The sequence below is a fragment of the Camarhynchus parvulus genome, chromosome 2, assembly GCF_901933205.1.
Source record: "Camarhynchus parvulus chromosome 2, STF_HiC, whole genome shotgun sequence".
Lineage (NCBI taxonomy): Eukaryota > Metazoa > Chordata > Aves > Passeriformes > Thraupidae > Camarhynchus > Camarhynchus parvulus.
The window spans coordinates 23,678,306-23,701,979 of record NC_044572.1 but is presented as its reverse complement, the minus strand read 5'-3'; the positions used below and the strand labels follow the sequence as shown (position 1 = coordinate 23,701,979).

The window sequence follows — 23,674 nt, the reverse complement described above, 5'->3', positions numbered from 1 at the left end:
TCTTTTGTACAGTTCTTCCTAAATAATTGAGAAGTTTCTGTCTTGGATTCTGAGGGGTTATGCCAAATAGTGTTTATTTTGTGTTTTCACAGCTGGAGAACCCCCTGCAGTTAGGCCTAGCTCTTCTTGTAGGAGGGTTGTTTCTTTCTGCAGTAGTGACTCATTCTGGAGATCAGTTTGGACAGAAGGAAGTTTCAGGATTTCTGTGCAGTCTGGACTGATGTATTCTTTGAGATAATGGTGCTGAGGTCTGCCTTTGCTTTGCATGTGCATTGTGATTTGTGTCAGTAAAATTCCACTGTGTATGAGGGTAAATCCCTCATACATGGCTTGAAATGTTTTCTTGCTTTTCCGGGACACCACCAGCTTGTGGCATATCCTCAGAGATGTCAGGCTGAACTGCAATGGTTTGAACAGGCTTGTCTCCCACTGTGATCAATGGGAGTGGAAAGTACTTAGCATTTCTCAAGACCAGGCCTGAACTTTTGGCAGGAGGTGAAACTTTCCCAAGCTACTCCCAAACTTAGTCACTGAAAGGGTGATGCTACCAGACCATTAGAGTGGGAGCAGCTCCTCAGACATTCATTATTAAGGGATTTTGAGTACTACGTGTGTAACTAAAAATGTCTCTCCTTTGCACTCTGTCTTGTCCAGCCCACCCCTCTCTGACAGGCTGCCTCCTGGTTTCTTGTCTTCAGCTTTGCCTATGCCTGTGCTTATTCTGCCCCATTCCTGCTCTGCCGTGCAGTTGTACAAAACAGTGGGACTAACCAAACACATTTGAATGACAGGTTAAATGTCATTGTTATTTCAAATATGTAACTCTCCCATCCTTGATGCTATTTGTATTATATTTAATATGGGACCAGATCCTGAAATACCTAATCAAAAGGCTTGAACTGCCGTGGCCAAGGAGGCTGCCCCATAGCCACACTGCACCTGATTAATGGCAAATGTGGTTTCTCATACAGATTCTGCTTAGTGTTTCCCAAGAGCTGTGATACATCCAGATGTAGTCGGATTTAATTGTCCTGAGATTGTAATTCCTTTGCCCTTCCAACCATGCTGTTATTTTGAGGACATATTAATTTTCAGAGGTATTTTAGGCAAACCAAATTACAATCTAAAATCCACATAGGTAGAGGTGGGGCAATTCCATTACGTTTGCTGAGGTAACCTATGATTTATCTCCATGTGGCTGGCCCACGGCCTCACCCAGCCTTGTGACAAACTCAGTGAGAAAAAAGGTCAATGCTGCTCCCTAGTGGCACTGGCCTTTGTGCAAGCCCAAGTATTCAGAGACATCGTTTTTCTGTTCTTTCTTGTCTTACCCTGTAAGTGTTTCCATTGAAAATCTCGATTTTACAGGTTATAAAAATTTATTTTCCCTGAAACCAAACAAGTAATGTATGATCTTTTTCATAATTTCCACCAGAAACTGGTTTTCAACTCCACAAATATTAACATCAGACTAAAATGTGAAATGTATGAGACATAATTCATCGTTGGTGATTTATCTATTTAATTTATTTGAGTTTTAGAACTCAGCATGATTATTTAATAAGTATAAATATCTTACATAATTTAAAGAATAAAGAAATAAAATACTTAAAGAAATTAAAATACTCTTTTAAAGAGTAAAGAAAAACTAAAATACAATTGAAAGCAAAACCACAAAGACACTCAAGTGCCTTTCCATTTCTAAATTGAGACTTTAAAACCTGTATTGTGAAGCAAATAAATTGTTTAAATTTGGGCAACAATTACTGCACAGAGCTTTGAAGCATTATGAAACATCCCTTTTATTGCCTTACCCTCATCTTGACCCACACTGTTCTCTCAGTCCCTATTCTTGTGAAAAAAGATCCTTGCACGCAATTCCCCTTTGAAACTTACTGCTTTTAATCATCCTGGAGTGACACATGTTGCACCATCCAGTCAAGAGCTAAACAACCTTTTTCTAAAGCACTCAGCCTTTTTTTCAATAAAAAGACTCAGAAAACTGAGACTTAGGCCAGAAAATTGTGCTACCCACAAAATTATTTCAACCAAGCACATTGAGGGCCTATGTTTATCAGCTTCTATTCACAGAGATTATTGCACTACTGTACAATTAAACATTTAAGCTCATTTAAACTAAAATATGTATAAAATGCCACTCAGTGTAATCAATATGAAGGGAAAACTGCATAAATGTTCAGACCTAACATGATGTTTTTCATTTTGCAGTGTCATTGGACTCCCAGAAGAAGAGGACTGGCCTAATGATGTTGCCCTTCCAAGAAATGCTTTTACTTCCAGACCCGCACAACCTATTGAAAAATTTGTACCAGATATCGATGAAGTAGGCAAAGACTTGCTTCTTGTGAGTTTCCATTCATTGTTCCCTGCCTCACATGACTGATGGCTCCCACTCAGCATGCAACTTGCCAAGAAAAAATGAAGTTTCCATTTAATGGAGTTAGTAAAAAAAAGGTCAAAAATAGATAAGACAATTTGTGTTAATTTGTGAAACAACAGCACAAAGACACTGACTTTGGCTCAAGAGGTGTAAGAGCTGAGAATAGCTCAAGATTAGGAAACTAGGTCAGAGACATATCTGTTTGACCTGTCGTTAGACCTCATAATTAGATCCTCATTACTGACCCCTGTAGTTCCACTGGAGCAGCCACCCTTATAGTATTGGCCTGATGTGAGTACAAAAATGGATCTACCATTTATGTGCTTTAGTGGACCCAGTATAAAGCAGGAAGTAGACTGTAGTGGCAGATTACATCTGCTAGCCTTGTACTGAATGCTGAAAACTTTACACTTGGAATTCACCAATTATTGCCTCTTGCAAATGGCAAGGCTGAACAGAAGCAAAAGAATTGGGCTGGTACAGCTATTTCCATCATTGTTATAAATACATTAGAAATCCCAGTCCTGAAATTAAATCTTGAAATGGAATATAGGGAATGACCTTGCATCAGTTTGCTTCATGCTGTGCTTGTTGAAATCTAGTTAGATTTATTCTTTGGAGGTCTTCTAAAGATCTTGATTCATGTGAGCTAGGTAGAGTGCAATTCTTGAAAGACTTGATGCATCTCTTCAGGAGCTGCTGTCTCTGGCCAAGGTTATCTCAACAGCAGATGGTCCCTGCAATGTCCTCATGATGGCAGCTCCCAGCTGCAGAAAGCTGGACTACATCTGGCCACTTGAAATGACGAGGGAGAAACTGCTATGAGAAAAATCTGTTGTGCTTGCAGACAGCTTGGAAGTGGAAGCTAGACATGGGACAAGAATTAGATCGAAGGAACAATATATGGCTGAGAGCTCAGTGAGTGTGAGGCACGATGGAAGGGGGGGAGGAGGAAGGAGATTAATATCTGTGCCTAGAAGGTGAGGTAGGAAAGAGATCTGTTCCTGCTAGGCAAAGAGATGATAACTGGGAGCCACACATGAAAGGGGAGAGTAGAACTGGAAGTCACTGAACTAAATTTCAAGAGTGAAATGACAGAAATTCTGATACAAGAAAAGAAAGTAGGACTAGGAATTGGTTAGACAAGAACAGTAGGAAGAATAATACATTGAGGTGAATGCCATAAAGAACAAGATATCAACGCAAGGCTAGGGTAGAGATTTCAGTGGTGGCTGGACAAAGGCTGGGATACAGATCAGGAAGGAGGGCCATCAAAGTGCAGCTAGGAGGATGAGGGAGAAACTGAACACACAGCATAAGCAGATGAATTCCTGTGCATGTGAATTAAAGAAAACCTGTATTCTGGGATTTCATAAATTGTGAATACTTGAATTTTCTAGCATGTAATTTTTGAGGTGCCCATACTCTTATACTGTGCCCACACTCTTATACTCACTGCTTGTTTTAGTATGGATGGTCATTGTGCATCGCCTTCTGAGACCCTGTTGTGTTCCATACTGATCATAAACTGAAGGTGGTATGCATTAATGTATGTATGCAATGACAGCACTGTTAATTTACATTGTAGTTAAAACTAACTTCTTTTCATACTTTCAGAAATGCTTAGCGTTCAACCCAGCCAAAAGAATATCTGCATATGTTGCCCTTTCTCACCCATATTTCCATGATCTGGAGAAATTCAAGGAGAATCTGGACTGTCACATGTCATCCAGCCAAAACTCCAGTGAGGTGAATGCATCATAAGTGCTGACTGAAGATGAACCATAAATGAACAAGACATGTAGCTGACAAGGCCGCTGTCCCAGACAAACCACATAGCTGTCCTAGCGAGATCATTATTTGGAGGTTTTATGCACTTATCTTTTATTTTGGGATTGTGATGTGCTTATCCATGGAAATCAATCTAGTTTACTTTTATCAGAGCAATGCAAGGGCCAGGGCTTTGACCTGCTCCTGTTGCAGCTTTATGTTTGTTTTGGTTTTGTTTTGTTTATCTACCTGGGAAAACTCCAGATGAAGAGAAGCTGCTGACCAGTTTTGCTGCCGTTTTGTCCTTCTAATATTGAATGCTGCCAGTGTTTCATGATCAAATCACTGCCATCGATGCAATCTCTCTCTCTCTCTAGCTGCTGAAGCATGATTTGGTACTTTATTATTGTTATTCTGTGACATTTAAAGAATGGCATTGAAATACCAGATCTCTGCAGCCTGCAGTTAACTGATACATGTGTTAATACATTCAGCTACTGTTCATTCATAGCAGATATGCAGGTGCTTCCCCACTTGAAAACATGGATAAATTAATTTATCATTTTGTTGCTCTATAAAAATAACAGTGATGATGATGATCATAATAAATGTCTCAGCTTTTAGGTTTTTTCATACACAAACGAGTTATTATCTAGCTATGTTTGTGTGCATGTTTCAAAAAACTGTCCTGTTCTTACTGTTTCAATTTCCAAATGGTCTTTCTGTGTTGAAATGCAGACATGTTCTAGTCCATCATCTAACCCATAATTCCCCCATGAAAACAGCTGCAAGCATATTTTCTTCATCTCATTCCAAATAATTTTCTGATATCCAGCTCAAAAGATATGAGCAGAGCCAATGAAAATCAATACAGATTTTCACCTTCAACCTGTTCTCATTGTCAGCCAAAAACAAAAATAGAAGAAATATTTCTGGCTCAGAAGCAGAGAATCCTCTACCTGTAATAAGCACGGAGAAGTATTTGTGCTGCATTGTTCTCTGTATACTGTGCTGCTTTACCTGCAACACCCCCCAATGCATTACAAGTGCACGAACATTAATGGTCAAAATCCCTCACATATCACTTACTAAGCAGGCTTGTTTTCTATGCAGAAATGCATGACCTTCTCTCCTAAACCATCATGTGGAGATACTAGCACATGCCTCTCCACTAAGGTTAATGTGCCATTATTGAATGTCAAAATAACGAAGCAATTTACTTGTCTTTATAGCACAGTTATTTTAAATATTACCTGAAATTTTTATATTTAGTATTTTTACCTTAACTAAAATATATTTTCAGTATTTCGAAAAGAAACTTTTATTTTTTTAATACTGTACTGGGGAAAAAGAAGTATTTTAAATCCATAAAAGCTGTTCCCTAGCTGTTCAGTGCATTTACTTGGGCGTGACTTGGGGGAAAATATTGGTCCAATGAGTATAACTGATGCTAAGTGAGGCAGCCAGCTTTGCTTTCTCCTGTGACAGTCCCTTAGGCTTCTCTCTTCCTCATCTCTATTTCATCTTGTCTAGGTGGTGAGCCAGCATTATATCCTCATGCTTGGCAGAAGCAGGTCCTTAGCAGTGAGTTGGGCAGTGTAACTTTTCCAGCTGTGACAGGGGAGCTTGCAGCCATCTCACGGGCAGGGCTCTCGCTCCTGTGGCGACCCTCACTGTTAACTCTGTTTCAGGTATCTGCGCGCTCTGGGTCATGGTCCACTGCTAGAATAGTAAGTGGGTCTTACCTATCTCCTGGATAAAGCTTTTTGTTACTGCTAGACATTAAAATATGTGATATATGGTTAAATTAGGTCTACTTTAAACAAGCCAGAGTTTAAAGGACTACTTGCATGCTTGCATGCAGTGGCCTGTGCTTTTCTTTAAGCCCACAATGAGCCTATGCAAAAAACTTCAGCAGCATGAACAGGCAAGTTGCAAATTAGGCCTGGCAAGAGCATGCACAAAGCATCTGCACACAGAGATATCACAGATCTGTAACGTCAGAATTTCAGAAGCTCTGTGAGCAGGAAGCTGAAGGCCAGGGAGCTGTCACAGCAGCAAACCTAATCTTGGCCTTGCCTTTGTCATTCTCTTTGTTCCTACACCCAAAGGGAACTGCAGACCTACTGCACTGGTGTTGTCCCAGTCCTATTGCTGTATGGGTTAGTGGACCCAAGTGTGAATAATTTTTACAATTCACAGAGTAGGATGGGCCAGAGTGAATTTTTTGCTAGCAATTTTTAAACACTACGTAGAACAATAAACTGAGACAAAAGTCAGGAGACTCTTGAAACAGTAGTAATTAGAAAAGCTTTTTTACGGAGTTTAGCACTTTTGAAAACATTCCACATTTTACCTAGCACGGAGCTATCTGTCATACATACCTTATCAGGGCATTCAGCTGCTGTGGCTTCCCAGCAACTGCTCAGGGAACTCTCCCAGAGCTCTCCACCAACTAATACAGGGTGAAAATGTAGAGGAGGAGATGATATTTTCCAAATTAGGCTTAAAACTCTCAGATAGAAATGTGCATCTGTTCCACATAAGAATCTGTTCTATTAAGCTTAGCAAAGCTAAAAAGTAGACAATATGGTTGCTGAATGTAGATACATTATAAGGGTAAAAACAGAAAAGAGGGGAGAGAATACTTAAAGCCAAAGGTTAGTGTTGGCCCAAAAACTAATGAGAATGTGGAAATCACCAGGAATTTAACTACTGGAGCAGTATTTCCCAATCGTAGTATCAAAGAGCTAAGCAAGCAGCAGAGAAAAACAGGGGCTGGCTTATGGAGTCACAGGCAGGGCTTCTGCAACATGGTGCTGTGTGTTGTCTAATATTGTAGGATCAGGTTATAAATGAGAGCATTCAGGAGAACAGTTTCAAAGGGCTGCATTAATGGTCACATTGTGGAACATCTTTCCAGTGGGAATGGCAGGAACAAAACCAAGAAATCTAAGAATCTTGGCAGGGTTAGGGAAAATATTTCTCTAATGGGGTCCTTGTGGTAGCAAGGGCCTGGATTCAAAGGACCAACAATTTTTCAAATTACCTCCTTTTCCAAATCTCTTCAGGAAGAAATTCCATTTGACATGCCATAGACTTAAACATATTCCAGTCTTCCCTGCCAAACCATGTGGGGCTGCACTTACACTAGTAAACTGAGAAAGCCTGTTCTCTGGCTGGGCAGAGCACTGTTGTTGGCTAATACCATGCCAGGAATCATATTTATAATTAGACAGCACAGACAGCTGTGGGACGGTGCTCAAACCCATGCCCTTGCTCTTCTTATGTTACTGGTATAGCTCTAATATTTTTGTACCTTTACTCATTACTGCCATATGGGTAGGATGTAGGAATTGTGTAAGTGAAAAAGAAAGTGCTGTGATGTAAACTCTTTGTACACCTTTAAAGAAGACTTCAGAGTGCAATTCTTCTTAGTGATATCTAAACCTGTATGTGTTCTCTTCTACAGGAGTGGTTCAACAGCAGCTAAAAAACGCTGAATAACAAAAGATGTATTAAGTATAGCTCCTAGAACACCCACAGCCAGGCACTGTGCTCTTCTTAGCAGAGAACAGGGTGTTCTGGGTAATGGGAGGAGAAATTTCTATCTCCCACCAACCTTTTTTTTTTTCTTTTTAATCACTACTACATAACTCTGCAGAAAAAAACAGACCCAATAGCTAAGGAAAAAAATCACCACAAGCAGCTAGTGAAGTGCTAATTGCTGAACCATAGCAATCCATCTGGTGCAGCCCTTTTCTCTTCCCCCTGTCCATGCTCACACCAGCCTTCCCATTTGTCTCCTTCAGCTCCCTTATGTAAACAGGTTTCAGTGATGCTCACAGGTGCTATTTCCAGCAAGATTCTTCCAAATGCTCCATAGCTACACATAATGTCAATGTCCCCTCCATTCCTATTACTAAATCTTGCTTCTTTTAGTCTCACAGTCTAAACCAGTGATGAGACAAGAACTTTGTGCACCTCCTTGCTTAGGCTTAGTTTTGTGTACCCCTGTGTTGCCTTCTGTGTGGTTAGTAAAATTCTAAAAATAGGATTTGTGCATATTTCTGTGTAGGTTGTGTCCAGGCTCCAGGTTTCTTTCAGCCTATTAGTCCACAATGATCTATAATAGAGCATCTTTCCTTGTTGTTTCTGTCCTAAAACACACCAAAAAATGAGGGCGTCATGTTTGCAAAAAAGTTAAATTTAGGGCTATGTGTACAGAGCATTTTTAATGAAAGGAATCACTAAATTGCAGCATTTGAACCTCTTCTGCATGGGGGAGGGTTTCCTGCATGGTAACTCTTACTTGGTTTTTATACTCAGTGGTTGTTTTGGTGAATAAGAAGAAAATATTGTGCCTTTCTGCTTTTCACAGGTTCGCTCACTGTCTTTGAGTTTTATTATGCATATTATTCTTTCTGCTGTTAGGTATTAGACCAACTTTAATGTGGAAAATAAAGAGAAAACATGCTGGTTTGGTCTTCTAGCCAGCAAACTAGGAGCACTTACCTGACTGACAACTGAAAACACATCAGTTGTCAAATACATACATGAATGAGAAACCACACAGTTCAGTTTTAAAGGCCACATAAATTAATTATGTTCCACATATAAGATACATTTGAATAATGAGGAAGTTTATTCTAAGAACTCTGTTTTATAGAACCACTTGGCTAGTATTTTTCATATACAGTAGGTCCAGGAATAGATTGACTTTTATATACAATGTGAATTAGAAGTTACTAGGTTATTTGAGTGATTTTGTTGTTTTATGCTTGAAGCTTGAATTGATTGCAAGCTTAGGAACCTAACATATTTATTTTATTGCTTCAAAACTGCTTCTAAATATCAAGATCTCTTTTGATTTTAACAGGATTTCACACTTTTTTTTAATGTGTAAATTATGTTCTTGATATTAGTATGTTAGAGAAAGCATTTTTCAGAACTGCATTAGTGGGGGAAAATTTAAGAAATTTATTTTTACTTTCACAGAGAGGTGAACTCTTAATAACTGACTGTCAATAAGCTATAGTTTTACTTCCTTTTGATTACTAAGCCTTGAGTATACAGGTTACTTTCAGTGAAGAAAAAAAACAGAATCTCTAAAAATTAAATGGGATTTTATATGTTTAAGCTTCCAAGTTTTATTTTCATATCCTTTTTTTTTTTGTGCAAGTACAGTTCAGATGTACAAAAACATGACCACAATTTTAGCAGTCTAACAGGCTGGATGACTCAAATTGAGGTTTTATTTGTGAGCTGTTTATTTTATTTTATTATCTATCTGCGTCTTGCAAATTATTAGATAATGGCTGTAATACAATTCTAGTTTCTGGACTAGACTCTGTAACCATCAAATCTCAATAATTTATGTAAAACAGAAAGAGGCTTTCTCATAGATTCTGATTACCTAGGCCATTAAAAGAAGAGAGATGTAGACATATGAACTGACAAATATACTTTTGCCAAGTGTTGTTTCTTCCCTTTAGTTTGAAGCTTAGCAAGTATTGCATACTGATCTGCAATATATATACAATGTAAGAACCATAAAGACCACTTAAGAGTAGTGTGCACAAATAATATGAAAAATGGCTCATTAAACTCTTTGAGAAACTAGCTGAAAATCATTACTTTAGCTGTAACACTCAAAATCTTGAAACTCATACATTTTTCCATTAAAAAGTATTCCTGAAAAATTATGTGTATGTTTTTAATTCAGTGATAGGCATCCAAACAGAACTGAATCAAGTGGGAGCTTGTTCTCAAAAGCAATTTTTCCAGGCTGAAGAGATACCATCAGTTCTTCATGTATTCATCAGAAACTAAAATTAACCAGCACCATTCTTAGATGAGCCTTTTGCTTTCTGGGCAGAAAACCCCAGAAAAACTGTTGGTAAAGTTAGTGGAAAATTTGCTTTGACTTAAAAGTCCTATGGAAGCTTCTGCAATATTTTTTCTGGCCTTCATTGAAAGACTGTGCAAAACAGCAAAGATAAATCAAAACTCCTTAACCTTATGGTCTTTTCCCCTTCACATTACATATTTTATCTGTTTTGGGATGAATTGATGGCTTTTATCCAGCCCAATGTTAATGAGACTTTTGCAAGGCTAGAGAAAGTAAAAAGAACTTCTGCTGTAGTATTTTGATTGTTGGTGGGTGTAGTAGGGCAGATTTTTTTTGTTTCCAGAAAGGATCAGACAAAATATGCTGCCTTCTTTGAAAAAGAAAAAAAGAAAAAAAAAAGCACCCACAAACAGCTGACACTTGGTAAAGATTAGAAAGGAGATTTTTAAGAAACTATTTGGAAAATATTGTCAGGATGAGTGAAAAGGAGCATATTTTTGATGTGAGAGATATAAATGCAATCAATGTGTATTAAATATGCATTGAAACTGATACTTTTTCACTGACTTTGCAAAGTTGATAGGGTTTTATGGAAGAAAAGCATCCAAGTATGAATTTATTCAAACTACCACTTAAATGTTCATTTGCACTAAAGCAACCTGTACTGTTTGAAAGAAGATGGGAAAACACATCATGTTAAACTTGTGATTTACTTTGGTGTCTACAAGGATGTGTTATAAAGCTTTCAAGCTCAGTGTCCATTTTTGAGCAAGACAAATTCTCATTCACACTATTCACTTTCTGTGAATCCATCCACATGCCTGAAAAAACCACATTTTCTAGTGTTTACATGGATACTTGCTCGCATTGACATGCTCATGTTAAATCCAGACAGGGGAAAGTCTCTGCCACTGAATGGAAAATGAATTTTCACAGACTGACAGATTCCTTTGTACAATTACTCCTAAAGGGTTTGAAATCAATTTTCAGCATTCATTTTATTCTGTGTTTCTCACGTACATCATGTTATGCTAATTCTCAGCCTTTTTTTTTTTTTTAACTAAGACCTCATTTCTTTAATGTTAGGATCAATTTTGAGTTAGATGAAGGAGGAAAATCGTGATGTGATGGAAAGAGAAAAAATGGGCAGAGAGCAGGAGAGTTGGCAAGTGAGTTTGACTACATGGAAAAGTTATTTATAAACATAGGGGGAAGACTTTTTTTCCAGTTGTTTTGTTTTCTCCTGTCACATAAGATGATAAAGCAAGATTCAGGAACAGGATTTCGGTTCCAGATACTTATGCCAACTCAAGTTGTGAGTTACAGTACACTTCTTCAACATAGCAACAGCTCTATTTTTTTAATTTTGCATAAGCTAGAGCTTTTTCTGGGTAGATATAAAAAAAGGTCTTATGAGGCAGCTTGACAGCAGATTAAGCTGTCCACAGAGACAGTGCCTGTAGTTCAGCTGCAGACGCTGGAGAATGTACAGCTCTGCTGCAGGAGAGCCACTGACTGTCTGTTAGTGTGCAGTGTTCTGCATTAGAAGTTGACTCCTGCTGCAAACTGAAAATCCTTTGGTCATCCAAAATGGCATGGTTTTGCACACTTGGATTTTGATAAGGTTATCCACATGCAAGTTTTGCTGGATCAGTCCATGGTATCAGTCCAGAACCATCCTGTAAGATGATTCACCATCTTACAGGGGCAAGTCTGAGAGCTTAGCAAGTGTGTCTGACACCCAGTGTAAATAATAATGCAAAATCATCTGCCATGGGAAAAGACTTTTTGTAGGTTGTAGAGTAGGAATGAGCTTTCTGAGCTTCTCTGCCAACAGGAGAGCTACTGTTAACTATTATTATGCCAGCTCCAAAAATGCAGAATAGGAAGTCTGCATGACACTTTGTTGTGTTCAGTCTATGTGCATGGGTGGCAGGGTAAGTGTTGGCACAGAGTGGCTAATTTTGGTCCTTCCATGAAGCATGAGCAACTGGGCTTGGCACAGAGACAAACTTCACAGTTCCAGGGATGGGAAACCTCTAATTCTCCACAGTTCTCTGGCTCTTGTTAAATACATATACTGGTAGACCACTCAGCCATTCAAGCAGTTCTTTCCTTATCCCAGATCATCCTTCTGTGACACTGTGAAGGAAGCCTTGAGGAGTCTATTCCTCAGCAGTTTTCCAGTTTTCCTGCTTCCTCTCACTGCAGTAGCAATTATGTCATTTGTATCTGACTCTGCTGGTGCTTCCACTACCACTGAAGTAGCTGTGAGCTAAATTACTGCCTTGTGACTCCAAGCTTCCAGCCTTGGCCAGCCAGTGATTTGTACTTTAGTTTTTCCTTGCTTCTCATTAGAAACAGGGAAGTAGTACAGTAGAATATGGCAAAATGTGTGCTACTTTCACGCTTTTTGGTTTAAGCAAAGCAATCAACTAGAATAGATTAGATTGAAAATAATGTTCAGTTGATCACCAAAAACAATTTTGGATTCAGAAGATCATTTACTAAGTACAGCAGATCCCTGAACAACTGTCTGTGATGCACATTTTTACAAGAACACACAATGATGCCCCTGTTATACAGAAGATTTTGATGGGTACAAGACTAGAAATGCCAGCCTCCAACTGCTTGCCCTGCTTCCCCTCACCTTCCCCAAGATGGCTATTCCCAGGAAGAGGATTCCTCCCAGCACTGGGTGGAGGAACTGTGAAACAGTCCCCAGCTCTCAAGATAGGTTGTGTTCATGTAGATAATCAAGCTCATTCATGCCCTTTTGGGCATGGCAGTGTAAAGTACAGAGCCCTGCCACAAGTACTAGGCACAAACAGACCTTAAACACCAAAATAGTCTCCTGAAGGAAAGTCTTCCCTGGATCTAAAGGGGATAGTATGTTTACTGTTTCTATGACAGTTGACTTCTGCTTTTGCATTTTAAACAGCAGTGATACAAGAACCCTCCCTAAGAAAACTCTCCCACTGCACAAAAGGGACGATACTAAATTCTGTGGGAAAAGACAAAATGTTGTATTCCAGGTAGATTATATGTATGTCAAACAGTCATCCTTCATCTGTGATAGAGAATAATCCACCAAACTGGGTTTAAAATGTAGCCTGAGTCTGCAGCATGCTAGTTAAATAAGTGTTTTTCTAGCAAGGTCCAAACCCGCCATGATTTCTTGCAGGGACTTCATTGGAGTCCCTTTTAAGAAAGGTGGCTGTAACCATGGGTACAACAAAATGTGTTTCAGAAATTGGATGCTGGCAAGACATTTGTGGATGTGAGGCTGTAGAAGGTGGCTTAATGTAAGCTCAGGGGGGGATGTGCTTGTGTGAAAGTATTGGTTGCCATGCACATTTTGAACTGAAGTTACCTATCAGAACATAATCAAAGGAGTGCAGCATCATGAGATTAGAGGATTTTTCTCTTTAGATGTCTAGCAACCATGTGGTGTTCCAGCTCTGTTTTGTTTTGATTTGATTTATTTCACCTCCCCACTGCCATTCTCCTTTTTATTGTGTGTAGTAAGTTGAAAAGAAAAACATTACCTTACAGTTTACCATCTCAAAAAGAGAGAAGGCCAGCAGTCAGAAAATCTTGATCATTCTGTGGTGGTCAATATTAAGGGAATCATAATGCTGAGTTGGAAGGGACCTGTCAGGATCATTGAGTCCAACTCCAAGAATCACACCATGTGCCTAAGAGTGTTGTCCAAATGCCTCTTGAACTCTGTCTGAACCAGGCTCGGTACTGTGACCACTTCCCTGGGGAGTCTATTCCAGTGCCCAGTCACCCTCTGGGTGAAAAACCTTTTTCTGATATCCAACTTAAACCCTCCCTGGCTCAGCTTTGAGTCCTGTCACTGGTCATGAGAGTGAAGTTGTCTCTGTTTAGTTCCAACAGACAGAATTCAACATCCACGGCATCTGCCTTCCATTAAGCACTGTTAAAAACCTGTCATTCTCCACAGTGTTCAAAATCTTTTAGCTAGAAGTTTGAACTCCCTTCCTATAGCCCATTTGGAGTCACAGCAATGTGAGCAAACAAAGTTTACATTATGATGGTGCTTTTCAGTGAGAAGTGAGAGCCAGTTCCAGTTGACACGTGGACTGAAAGAGTCTCAAGGACTCTTAGCCAGGCACCATTCATAGGCAAGGCAGTCCCTTCTGCTAGGGCAAGAAATACATTTTAAAACACTTATGATAGGGAAAATAAAAAGGTGCCATTTATTTTTCCAATAGAATCTGTTTTCTGCACAATGCTGTATCATTTTGGCACTGAATCCAAGACCACAGATGAACATTGATTTGTTCCCTGCAGTCTTTAATTTCCTTGTAAATTCTTTACAAGCATTCAGATTAATGTATTTGTGGTCCATTTCATTCCAGTTCGTTTAAGTGGTCTATATCTGCCCTTGAATCTCATATTAATTTTATTGTTAATACAATATTTTGCTGCATTACTTTGAACAGCTTTAAAAGTATGTCTTTGAATGCTCTAGTTAAAGAAAAATTATACTTTCAAAATGCTGTGTTACAAGTTGGAACTGTATGTTTATATTATAACGCCCAAAGGCATCACAGGGTGCTTTTGTCTGTATGTCTGTCTTCTACTTTCTGTGTTACAGTGTGTATTTGTACTTCCTCACTAACTTGATACTCTTCAGTCTGAAGGCCTAAATCTGCAAAGACATGAATACTGTACCTCAGCTGAGCAGTCTCACAGAGCAGAGAGGGCTTACTTGTGTGAGTGTAGTTGCTCACAAAAAGTATTTGCAGAAAAAGGCTTTCCTCTAGGAACTGACTTTAATTGTGAGGACACGTGGTTGATAACAGCACCAAGACACCAGTAAATGGGGTCTGTGTTTATTGAAAATGTGGACACATTTATCTTCAAGTTATTTGACATTATTCTAAATTATTGCTATTATGATTTAGTATATTATTTCGTATAAAAACACATTAGTCCTGTGAAAGGGTAGTTGCAAAAAAATGTGTTGAGTCTTGCTGCTTTATTGTTTATTTGCATTTAGTATACATTTTGGTTGTTGAAGTGAAGCTAGCTTCTTAGAGAGGCAGGAAGATAGATCATTCTGAAAAAATCATAAATACACATCATATGTGCATTGAGTTTTGCAATTAGAGTAGTATATGTGTTCAGATTTAGCAATTTTTATTTTTTAGAGAATTTTTGTTTGTTTTAATATGTAAAGGAGTAACTAGATTACTTTGAAATACTATTGTAGAGCTAATTTTACACGTAGTGGGGGGATGTCTGAAAAATTAAAATTAGAAAACATTACATAGGCTGCCTTTGGCTTCAGTTTGTTTGTAGAAGGCCCAGCAAGTATCTGTTGATTTCAGACACTTAAGCCAGGGGTCAAGTTTGTGCAGCATCTTGTAACTGAAGAAAGTTTTCTGCAGTGATAAAGTTGCCCATCTGGGCTTGAAGTAAGATTGCTGCCTAAACAAAACCTAAAGGCAGCAAATTGAGGTGCCTTTTTTTTTTTTGGGGGGGGGGGGGGGTTGTGCATGGACAATTGCATGAATTAGGGGTGGAGATTCAAAGTATTTAAAATCATTTAGCATGATTTACTCTTGTTGGAATTCCACTGACTACAGTTAAATTAAACCAAGAATTTGGCCTTGTAAGCCTACAAATTTCAGTGTCAGGCAGCTCAGGTCTATATAAAGATACTTAAGCTTAGTAAATCAGCAAGAATACTATATAAATTGTAATGTGTGATAAAAATCTTAACTCTAGTTACATTATTTCTCTAAAAATCTCTATTCATTGCTTTTTTATACAAAAGGTCAGAACTGCACTTCTTAGTGGCATTGGGATGTATGGAGAAAAGCAGGATGCTGGTACAAAAATGTATCAGAAATAAGATTCAGTTCTTACTGTTATGAATATGAACGAGGCCAAACTTTCTCCGGAGAAAGAGGTTCTCGTTTATTAAAATAGCTACAAAGAACGGAGTACCCAGGATAAGCCCAGGCACCCACACAGCGAGCCAAAACCAAACCAGTATCCAACAAGAAGAACCCAAACCCAACGGAACTTCCCCCATTTATAGCCCCCTTTGAGTCCAGGATTGGTCCATTTTGGATCCGCATAATGATTGGTCCATTTCCAGGCTTCTATTGGTCTTTAATGCCGTTCATTCTGGACCAATCGTTTCTGCAGGGCTTTGAATGATTGGTCAGGTCTTCCATCCAATCCCTCTTTGACCTCGCCTTGCCCTGCCGGACCACTGTTCCACCAAATCCTGGACCCTTCTCCTAGCACATTCTGATAAGCCCCCCCTCCCTTAACATAATACAATTAATATAACATAATTAATACAATATAATGGAACTATACCCTAATTTAACTTAACTTAACTTTTACCTATAACATTACTGCTCCATGTGTGCCTACCTTACACGTGACAAATCCCATGAAGTTAACAGAAGTCATATCAAGTTAAGCCTGTTTGTAACTCTCACAAGATACTGGTTTAAGAATCTTCAAGATAAGTTATGTTCTCAAAAGGCATTATTAAACTTGTGGTTCCAGGTTTACAGAATACTATGAACAGTGACGACAGCTTCTGAGACACATCCAGAGTAATTTTATTAATTGATACACCAGACCAACATCCATTAGCAAATCAAAATCTCTCTCAGTACCTTCATTTCTCAGTATAATTTTATTTTAAAAAACAAACAAATAAAAAAAAATTCAGAAAATTAAAACAGCCTCTATGCTGTTTGGATTATTTCTTTTCTCTCTTTTTCCACCTTTTTTGTCATAAAATATCATTTTGCTCTGGAGTTGTCTAGGATTTGCTAATTCAAGGAAAGCATGCAAAGCAGTTTGGAATATGTTTCTTCATTCACCTTAGGGCATATGTTCAGCTGGTGAAAATCAGCATAGTCCTGTTGACTTCTACAGCATTGTATCAGTCTATACCAGTGCAACAGTTGGCATGTCAGGTTTTAGCATTTCAAGTCACTTTACCTACATATGCAATAGGATTCTGTTTTGCAAGAAGGAAAGTTATACAGTGCAAACTGTACTACCTAGACTACCATTGATATCTATTCACAGGACATGATTTCACTGTATCATTTCATACTTGAAATTCATGACGTTCTTTTAATCAGGGTACAAACATGAAAAGGTGCGTGTGTTACTGTTTCTTTTAAAGGTGCATCATTTTTTTTTATTCTGTGTGCTTAATAGTTACTAGTCAATGTTCTTTACATTCTTTGCATTCAGCATTTAAATCACCTATGTGTGAAATACAGTATCACCTGCAGAGGTACAGAAAAATGTAACAGCGATTTCTTGAATTGTTACTCCAATATACTGGTTTACCTTTTAGTCATCAATATGACATCAAGGGGCTACAGCATGTGAACTGTGGTATATAGAAGTCTTGCACCATTGCTGTACAGGAAATCTTGCAGACTCTCTCCTCTTCTTGCACAGCTGCTGATTACCATATATGCATTGGGAAAAAGTATATTTCTGCTGTACAGAATGGCTGGGAAGTAACACAGACACTTTGGAAACTCTAGAGCTCCCTTTGCAAGCTTTCAAACAAAGCCCTTTGATCTAACTGCATGCCTGTTCCGTGTCCCAAATTTCACCCTATGGGGCTTTCTGCTTTAAGAACACCCTCAGCTGGGGCTACTTTATGTTGACTGCATTGAAGTTCATCGGAGCATGCACCTTGCCATATTAACATATTCTTTAGCTTTTACAAGTTTGTAAAGATGGTTGACTGCAAAACTAATGTGTCAATACAGCAGAATTAAATTAAGGCACACAGAAAGTTATCAATAATGTATTATATCAGAATTACAGTCCTTTGGAACTGAACGTTTTGCTGCTGGCAGTGCAAGAAAAGCAAAGTTGTGTATTTATTGTTGGGTGCTGAGGGTTCAGTATGAAAATCAATATAATAAAAATTTTCACAGTGTCTAGTTCTCTTTAGTTCCCAAATTATTGAAAAGTAAAAAGGCAAAAAATTAGTTTTGTATTTAAAACTGCTTCACCCTTCTAGCTATATTTTTCTTTTATCTAAAAATGTAAAATGAATACAAATGCAGTAAGTATTGTATATTAAATACAGAAAATTAGCAATGTTTGTTTCTAGTTTTTATGTTTCCAAGTGTTTTTCTCAACACCCTGTGTATTCTAAAAAATCAACACACACAACCAGACACAGAAACATAAGCACATGCACACCCTTTCCAGCACCTTACTATATACCAATTTTATAAAAATCTACCCTCCTTTATCACAATTACTCATTCCTAGGTATTTTGCTTACCTACGATGAATTCCATTTAAAAAAATTATGATCTAAGAATTTATTTTTTCTTTCAAAAGCAAAATATTGCTGCAGTTGCTGGGGATGCTGTATGATTTAGCACTGATCTATTTTTACTGAAATCTTTGTTTCGGTCCAGGCAAACTGTGCTTTAATTCAGCTATAATGGCTCTTATTTGTCCATGAAATGCACTATTTTTCCTAAACGTTATTTGATCCAACTGTTGTGCTAAATGTGCATGGTATTTTTGTATTCCTTTAGATTCTGCTATTTTCATCTTCATCTTTTAAAGAGCTGAGCACACTTTATTAATTGGCTGTTTTTTCTTGATCAGTTATTGTCATGGTTTGACACTGGCCAAAGGCCAGGCACCCACAAAAACCATTTGCTTACCCTCTTCTGCTACAGTTGGGCAGAGGAGAGGGAAAAAATTGACTAAGAGTTCATAAGTTGAGATAATGACTGGGAGAAAACACTGCAAGGGCAAAACAGGTTCATATTTAAAAGTATAAGGTAGATTTATTATTAACAGAATCAGAGGAAGATAATGAGAAGCAAAATAAGCCTTTAAACCACCTTTTTTCTCCCCCATCCCTCCCTCCTTCCCACCAACAGTTCAGAGAGTCAGGGCCTGGGTGTTTTGGTCAGTTTGTCACCAGAGATCTTTTTCTGTTCACTCAGGGAGAGAAGTCTTTCCTCTGCTATGCCATGGGGTCCCTCCTGCTGATGCCTTGAGAGGCTACCTAGAACAGAGGCTAGACAGCGTTAAAGGAATAAAGTAGGTATTTATTAAAAAGGCCTTCAAAGGATACACCTTGGGCAGTACAAGAGCCTGGCCAAGGCTACACCCGAGATGGACAATGGATCACACGTTTTCACACTTTTGTACATTTTGGTCCATTTACATATTGGGGCTAATTGTCCAATTACAGCTGCAAGTTATGAAGTCCCATCCTCCCAGATTGCTCTCCTCAATTTGCTGTTGTTTATATTTTTTAGGTCTGAAGGTGCAATAGTGTCTTTGCTTCTCAGGCTGGAAAAGGATTGTTTTGTCTAACTAAACTGTGAAGAGAATTTGTTAACACATTATACGAAGTTCAGAGTTATATACTAATGCAGTACAGAATCTGGAAAATATGAAAGCTAAAACTTAAAGCATTACTGTGGGAGACAGTTCTCCCTGAACTTCTCCAACATGGCTCCAATCTCACAAGCAGCAATCTTCTCAAAACAGTTGCAACATTAATCCCTCCCACAGACAAAGAATCTTTTCCAAACTGTTGTGGCGTGGGTCACACGTCCACAGGGTGCAGTCCTCTAAGGATAGGTTCCTCTAATTTGGATGCAAGGGCCCTCTCTCGCTATCTCTGGAAGCAGGGACCCTCTCTCTCCATTTGAGTCTCCCACTGGATCACAACTTTTTTGGCCTCCGCCCATTCTGGTGTGAGTGTTTTTCTCATGGGCTGAGTGGATTTCTCCATCCCTCATGGACCTGATGGGATGCAGTAGAACAGCCTGTGTCACCGTGGTCCTCACCAGGGCCTGCAGAGGAATCTCAGCTCCAGCGCTTGGAGGCACCTTCTCCCCTTCTTTTCCCACTGACCCTGGTGCCACCATGTTGTTTTCCCTCACATATCCTCTCTTCCTCGTCTTCTCTGACTAGAAGAAAAACTGCTGCCCTTAGGTACCATTGCCAACAAGTTCCACAAACTCAGATTCCTGCAGGATCCTGCAGTGCTGAGAGGTCGATCTTACCTAGGTTCTGCACCAGAGAGTTCCTCGCTGTGTTTTCGCTGCCACCCGCCACAGCGCTAGCGCAATTTTAACATCTCCCTTTGTGCCCTTGTGTCTGCAGCACAGCTGGCTTGGGGTGACCACGCCCGCAAGGCTCACTGTGGGCCACCTTGAGATGGCCCCAGCAGCAGACTTCACCCCTGGGAAAAAACTACCCAGCCCTGTTTTGATTTTCTTCTTAAACATGTCATCACAGAGGCATCACCAGCCTCTCTCATTAGGCCAGCAGCATATCCATCTTCAGACCCATCAGAGATTGGCTCTCTTGGACACAGTGGAAGCTTTTAGCAGGATCTCACAGAAGACATTTCAGTGGCCCTCCCCCACTACCAAAAATCAGTCTATGCCAAATCAACACAACTATAAATATGACTAGTAACACTTCTGGGTATATAGAAACAATAAAAGTGTATGTTTTGAGTGAAACACAAAATTACTTACCAGGCTCCAAAACAAGCTGCATTTTTTTCTGGTTTTACTTCAACCAAAAATCCTCATCAAAACACCTTAAATACAGCTTCAGCTGATTGTCAGTTCATTAAGTTCTCTTTAGAGCAGGATACAAGTATCTTCTACTAATGCAGCCTCCAACGGTCACCAGATCCTGGAATCTAAAAACTATCAGCTCAAGCACTCAATAACGTGTTAGCTTCTGGATGAAAGCTGACACGGGGACAGAAATTACTGCAATGCTAATCAAACCCTAAAGCCTCAAAGGATTTTTAACTTAGAATCAAAACTTTGTGCTGCCCTTGGAAACCTGAAGGAACCATGAAACTAGCCATTAGTTACATAAACTGCAGGTGCAACACAGACAACTAAAAAGCTACCTTTACATTATGTGACATTCCAAATTAGTCTTTAAGCACATTATAAGATTATGAGCAGCAGTCCAGCCAGGGACAGACACAAAGTGAACTGCAGTGAGGCCAGAGTCACAAATACCCATATTAGCCATAGCTAATTGTGGAAAAAGGGGGAAAAATAATGGAAATACATAACATTACATAAAAGCTACTATAGGGATCTGGATCCTGTCTGGTGCTTTATCTCTGATAGTGCTCACAGCAAGACACCACAGAAGAAAATCCAACAGTCTCTTCACAATTACGGAACAAATTCTTCACATGGGAATTTTCTTCCAAGCTGTCATCTGTGAGAAGGTGAGTTCCTAAGACCCAATTATGGAAAAGAAAATTATAGTAAAAAAAATAAAATCCCGTAAGCAAAATACTAAGGTAGGAGAAAGTATAAATGTTACTCTTCCCATTATCCACATAAAAGTTATTTCACTTTTGTCTCAAAATTGTCTAATGACAGTAGGTGTCACATCTGATAGCACCATAGAAACAAATGTTCATTTAAAAATAATTTTAAATGCATTGTCTTTGTCTATCATTTGCCTGCCATTTACTGAAAAGGGAAAGTAAGATTTTTACAGTATCTGTATGAGTTCTCATTTTGAACTCATCAGTTGTGTTGCTCCTCCACCTCCCATTCCTTTAATAAACAAGATCATCTTTTAGTCTCTTAGCACACAGAAGTCCTTTCCCTAAGTATTTTCATCCATTTTTAGAAATCTGGTTTGTCTGGCTGGACTTTCAAGCCTTCCCATCCCAAGGAAGAAAAGCTAATTGGGATCTAATTAAAATACTGTGGAGTGCCTAGCAGAGGACTCCCTCCTCCCCAGTGCCTGCATAGGGAGGGACCCTGCACCCCTGTTTTCCTGCCATGGCCAGTCTTTCTGTTTTCAGGCACCAGGCTCAAAGCCTCACAGCACAAAGCGTGGCATGAATAAACTCTCTTAGCGCAACTTTGGTCAAAACATTTCTGAAGAGTCATTCTGCCATGGCAGATTTGACATAGCCCAGGCATTACCTCTGCTGCTTCAGCTGAGCTGAAGCCCCTGGAGGCCCGGAGCCCGGCCACTGTGCCAGCACGGGGACACACTGGCAGCTCTGCTCCAAACTTGGGCCACCCTTGACCTCCCCGGGCTGCCACAGCACTGGGGACAGCCTACACGTGTGCAGTGCCATGGGGCAGCCCTGAAACAGGGGTAACTCCACAATGGTCTAAATCTGAACATGAATTTGGGGCAAGGACTTCTCCATGCTTCACAAAAAGGATATTATAATAGACTTAATAATATTCCTAATCTCGTTTTGTATGTCTTTTAATGCAATTTATTTCTTTAGCTTTAAATGTATTTCTCCAGCGTTGCAAGGCAGCTCAGGAAGAACTTCTGCCTGATGTGTTTCCAAAGTAGCCATCCTTGTTTTAGAACATACCAGCTGTTTTCTGAGGAATGAAATTTCCCTTATGCACTACCTTGCAATTTTGAGCACTACATTTAACTTGCAATTGAATAAATTTTACTTGCAAATCTAGTATAGTCACTTTCTTAGTTTTCTTCTAGTTCCTCACAGGCTGCTCTTGGTTTTACTAAGCAATTTGGTATCACAAATTCCTGTGGGCTCACCAATTTTTCCAGCTCTTCCCAAGCATGAAGACAGCAAAGTTATTTCAGTAACAAAGCTCATTTGTGCTTGCTATGATTAACATATTAACATGTGATTACTTTTCTCCATTTTTACAAAGCTGTGACTAACATGCAGAAATTTTTAATGGTAATGCTTTGAGAAAAGGACATTTGAAATTCTGAGTTAAAGATCCCAATAACTCTCGGGCTTGTCTTAGCACTTCCATTAACGTAATGTAATATTAACCCTGCCGATATTACAACGCTTTATTTTGCCGTGCAGATGGCTAACGAGGGATGAGTACACACTTTGGTTTTCCTCTTTTTTTCTTATCTGCCCCCTCCCGCCGAAAGATGGTCCCATCCTATGTCAGGACGGGCTGCTGTTTCATAATACATGAAATGTCTATGCATCTACCGAAGGTAAAAGGAAAAGCGAACACTGCGGTTCCCTGTGTAACTGACCACCAGATGGATCAAGAGACAAACCTCTCACTACGAAATCCTGCCCTCTCCTGGGAGGCGGATTCCAGACGAGAGCCCCAGGATACGAGTGACGTTTACATTTCAGGCCTCCCGCTTCCAAGGCTGTCCCGGCGCTCGCCCCGCCGGCGGCTCCTCAGCAGAAGGGGGACATGGGGCTCCTGGAGCGGGTCCAGCGAAGGGCTACAAAGATGGGACAAGAGCAGCTCTCTAAGGAGAAAAGGCTGAGGAATCTGGACCTATTCAGCCTCAAGAAGATACTGAGAGAGGACCTCATTAATGAGTATAAATATGTGAAACGGGGATGCCAAGAGGATGGACCAGGCTCTTCTCAGTGCTTCCAAGCAACAGGACAAGAGGCAACGGACAGAAACTGATGCACAAAAGTTTCTCCTGAATATGAGCAAGAACTTCTTTCCTGTGCAGGTGACCGAGCACTGGAACAGATTGTCCAGAGGGGGTGTGGTCTCCCTCACTGGAGATATTCAAAAACCGTCTGGACACAATCCTCTGTCATGTGCTCTAAGACGACCCTGCTTAATGAGGGAGGTTGGGCCAGACGACCCACT

The 23,674-nt window shown here is 39.5% G+C and overlaps 1 protein-coding gene across 4 annotated transcripts in view; it reads left to right on the top strand.

The window, feature by feature from the left end:
- Positions 1-9,873, top strand: part of CDK6 (cyclin dependent kinase 6) — a 129,749-nt gene extending 119,876 nt beyond the window's left edge. For all 4 annotated transcript variants that reach the window (XM_030943577.1, XM_030943578.1, XM_030943579.1 and 1 more), the window contains exons 7-8: positions 2,230-2,365; positions 4,019-9,873. In XM_030943577.1, coding sequence (XP_030799437.1) covers positions 2,230-2,365; positions 4,019-4,165 — 283 coding nt within the window. In that variant the 3' untranslated portion in view covers positions 4,166-9,873. The remainder of the gene's footprint in view (positions 1-2,229; positions 2,366-4,018) is intronic.
- The last annotated feature ends 13,801 nt before the right edge of the window (positions 9,874-23,674 follow it).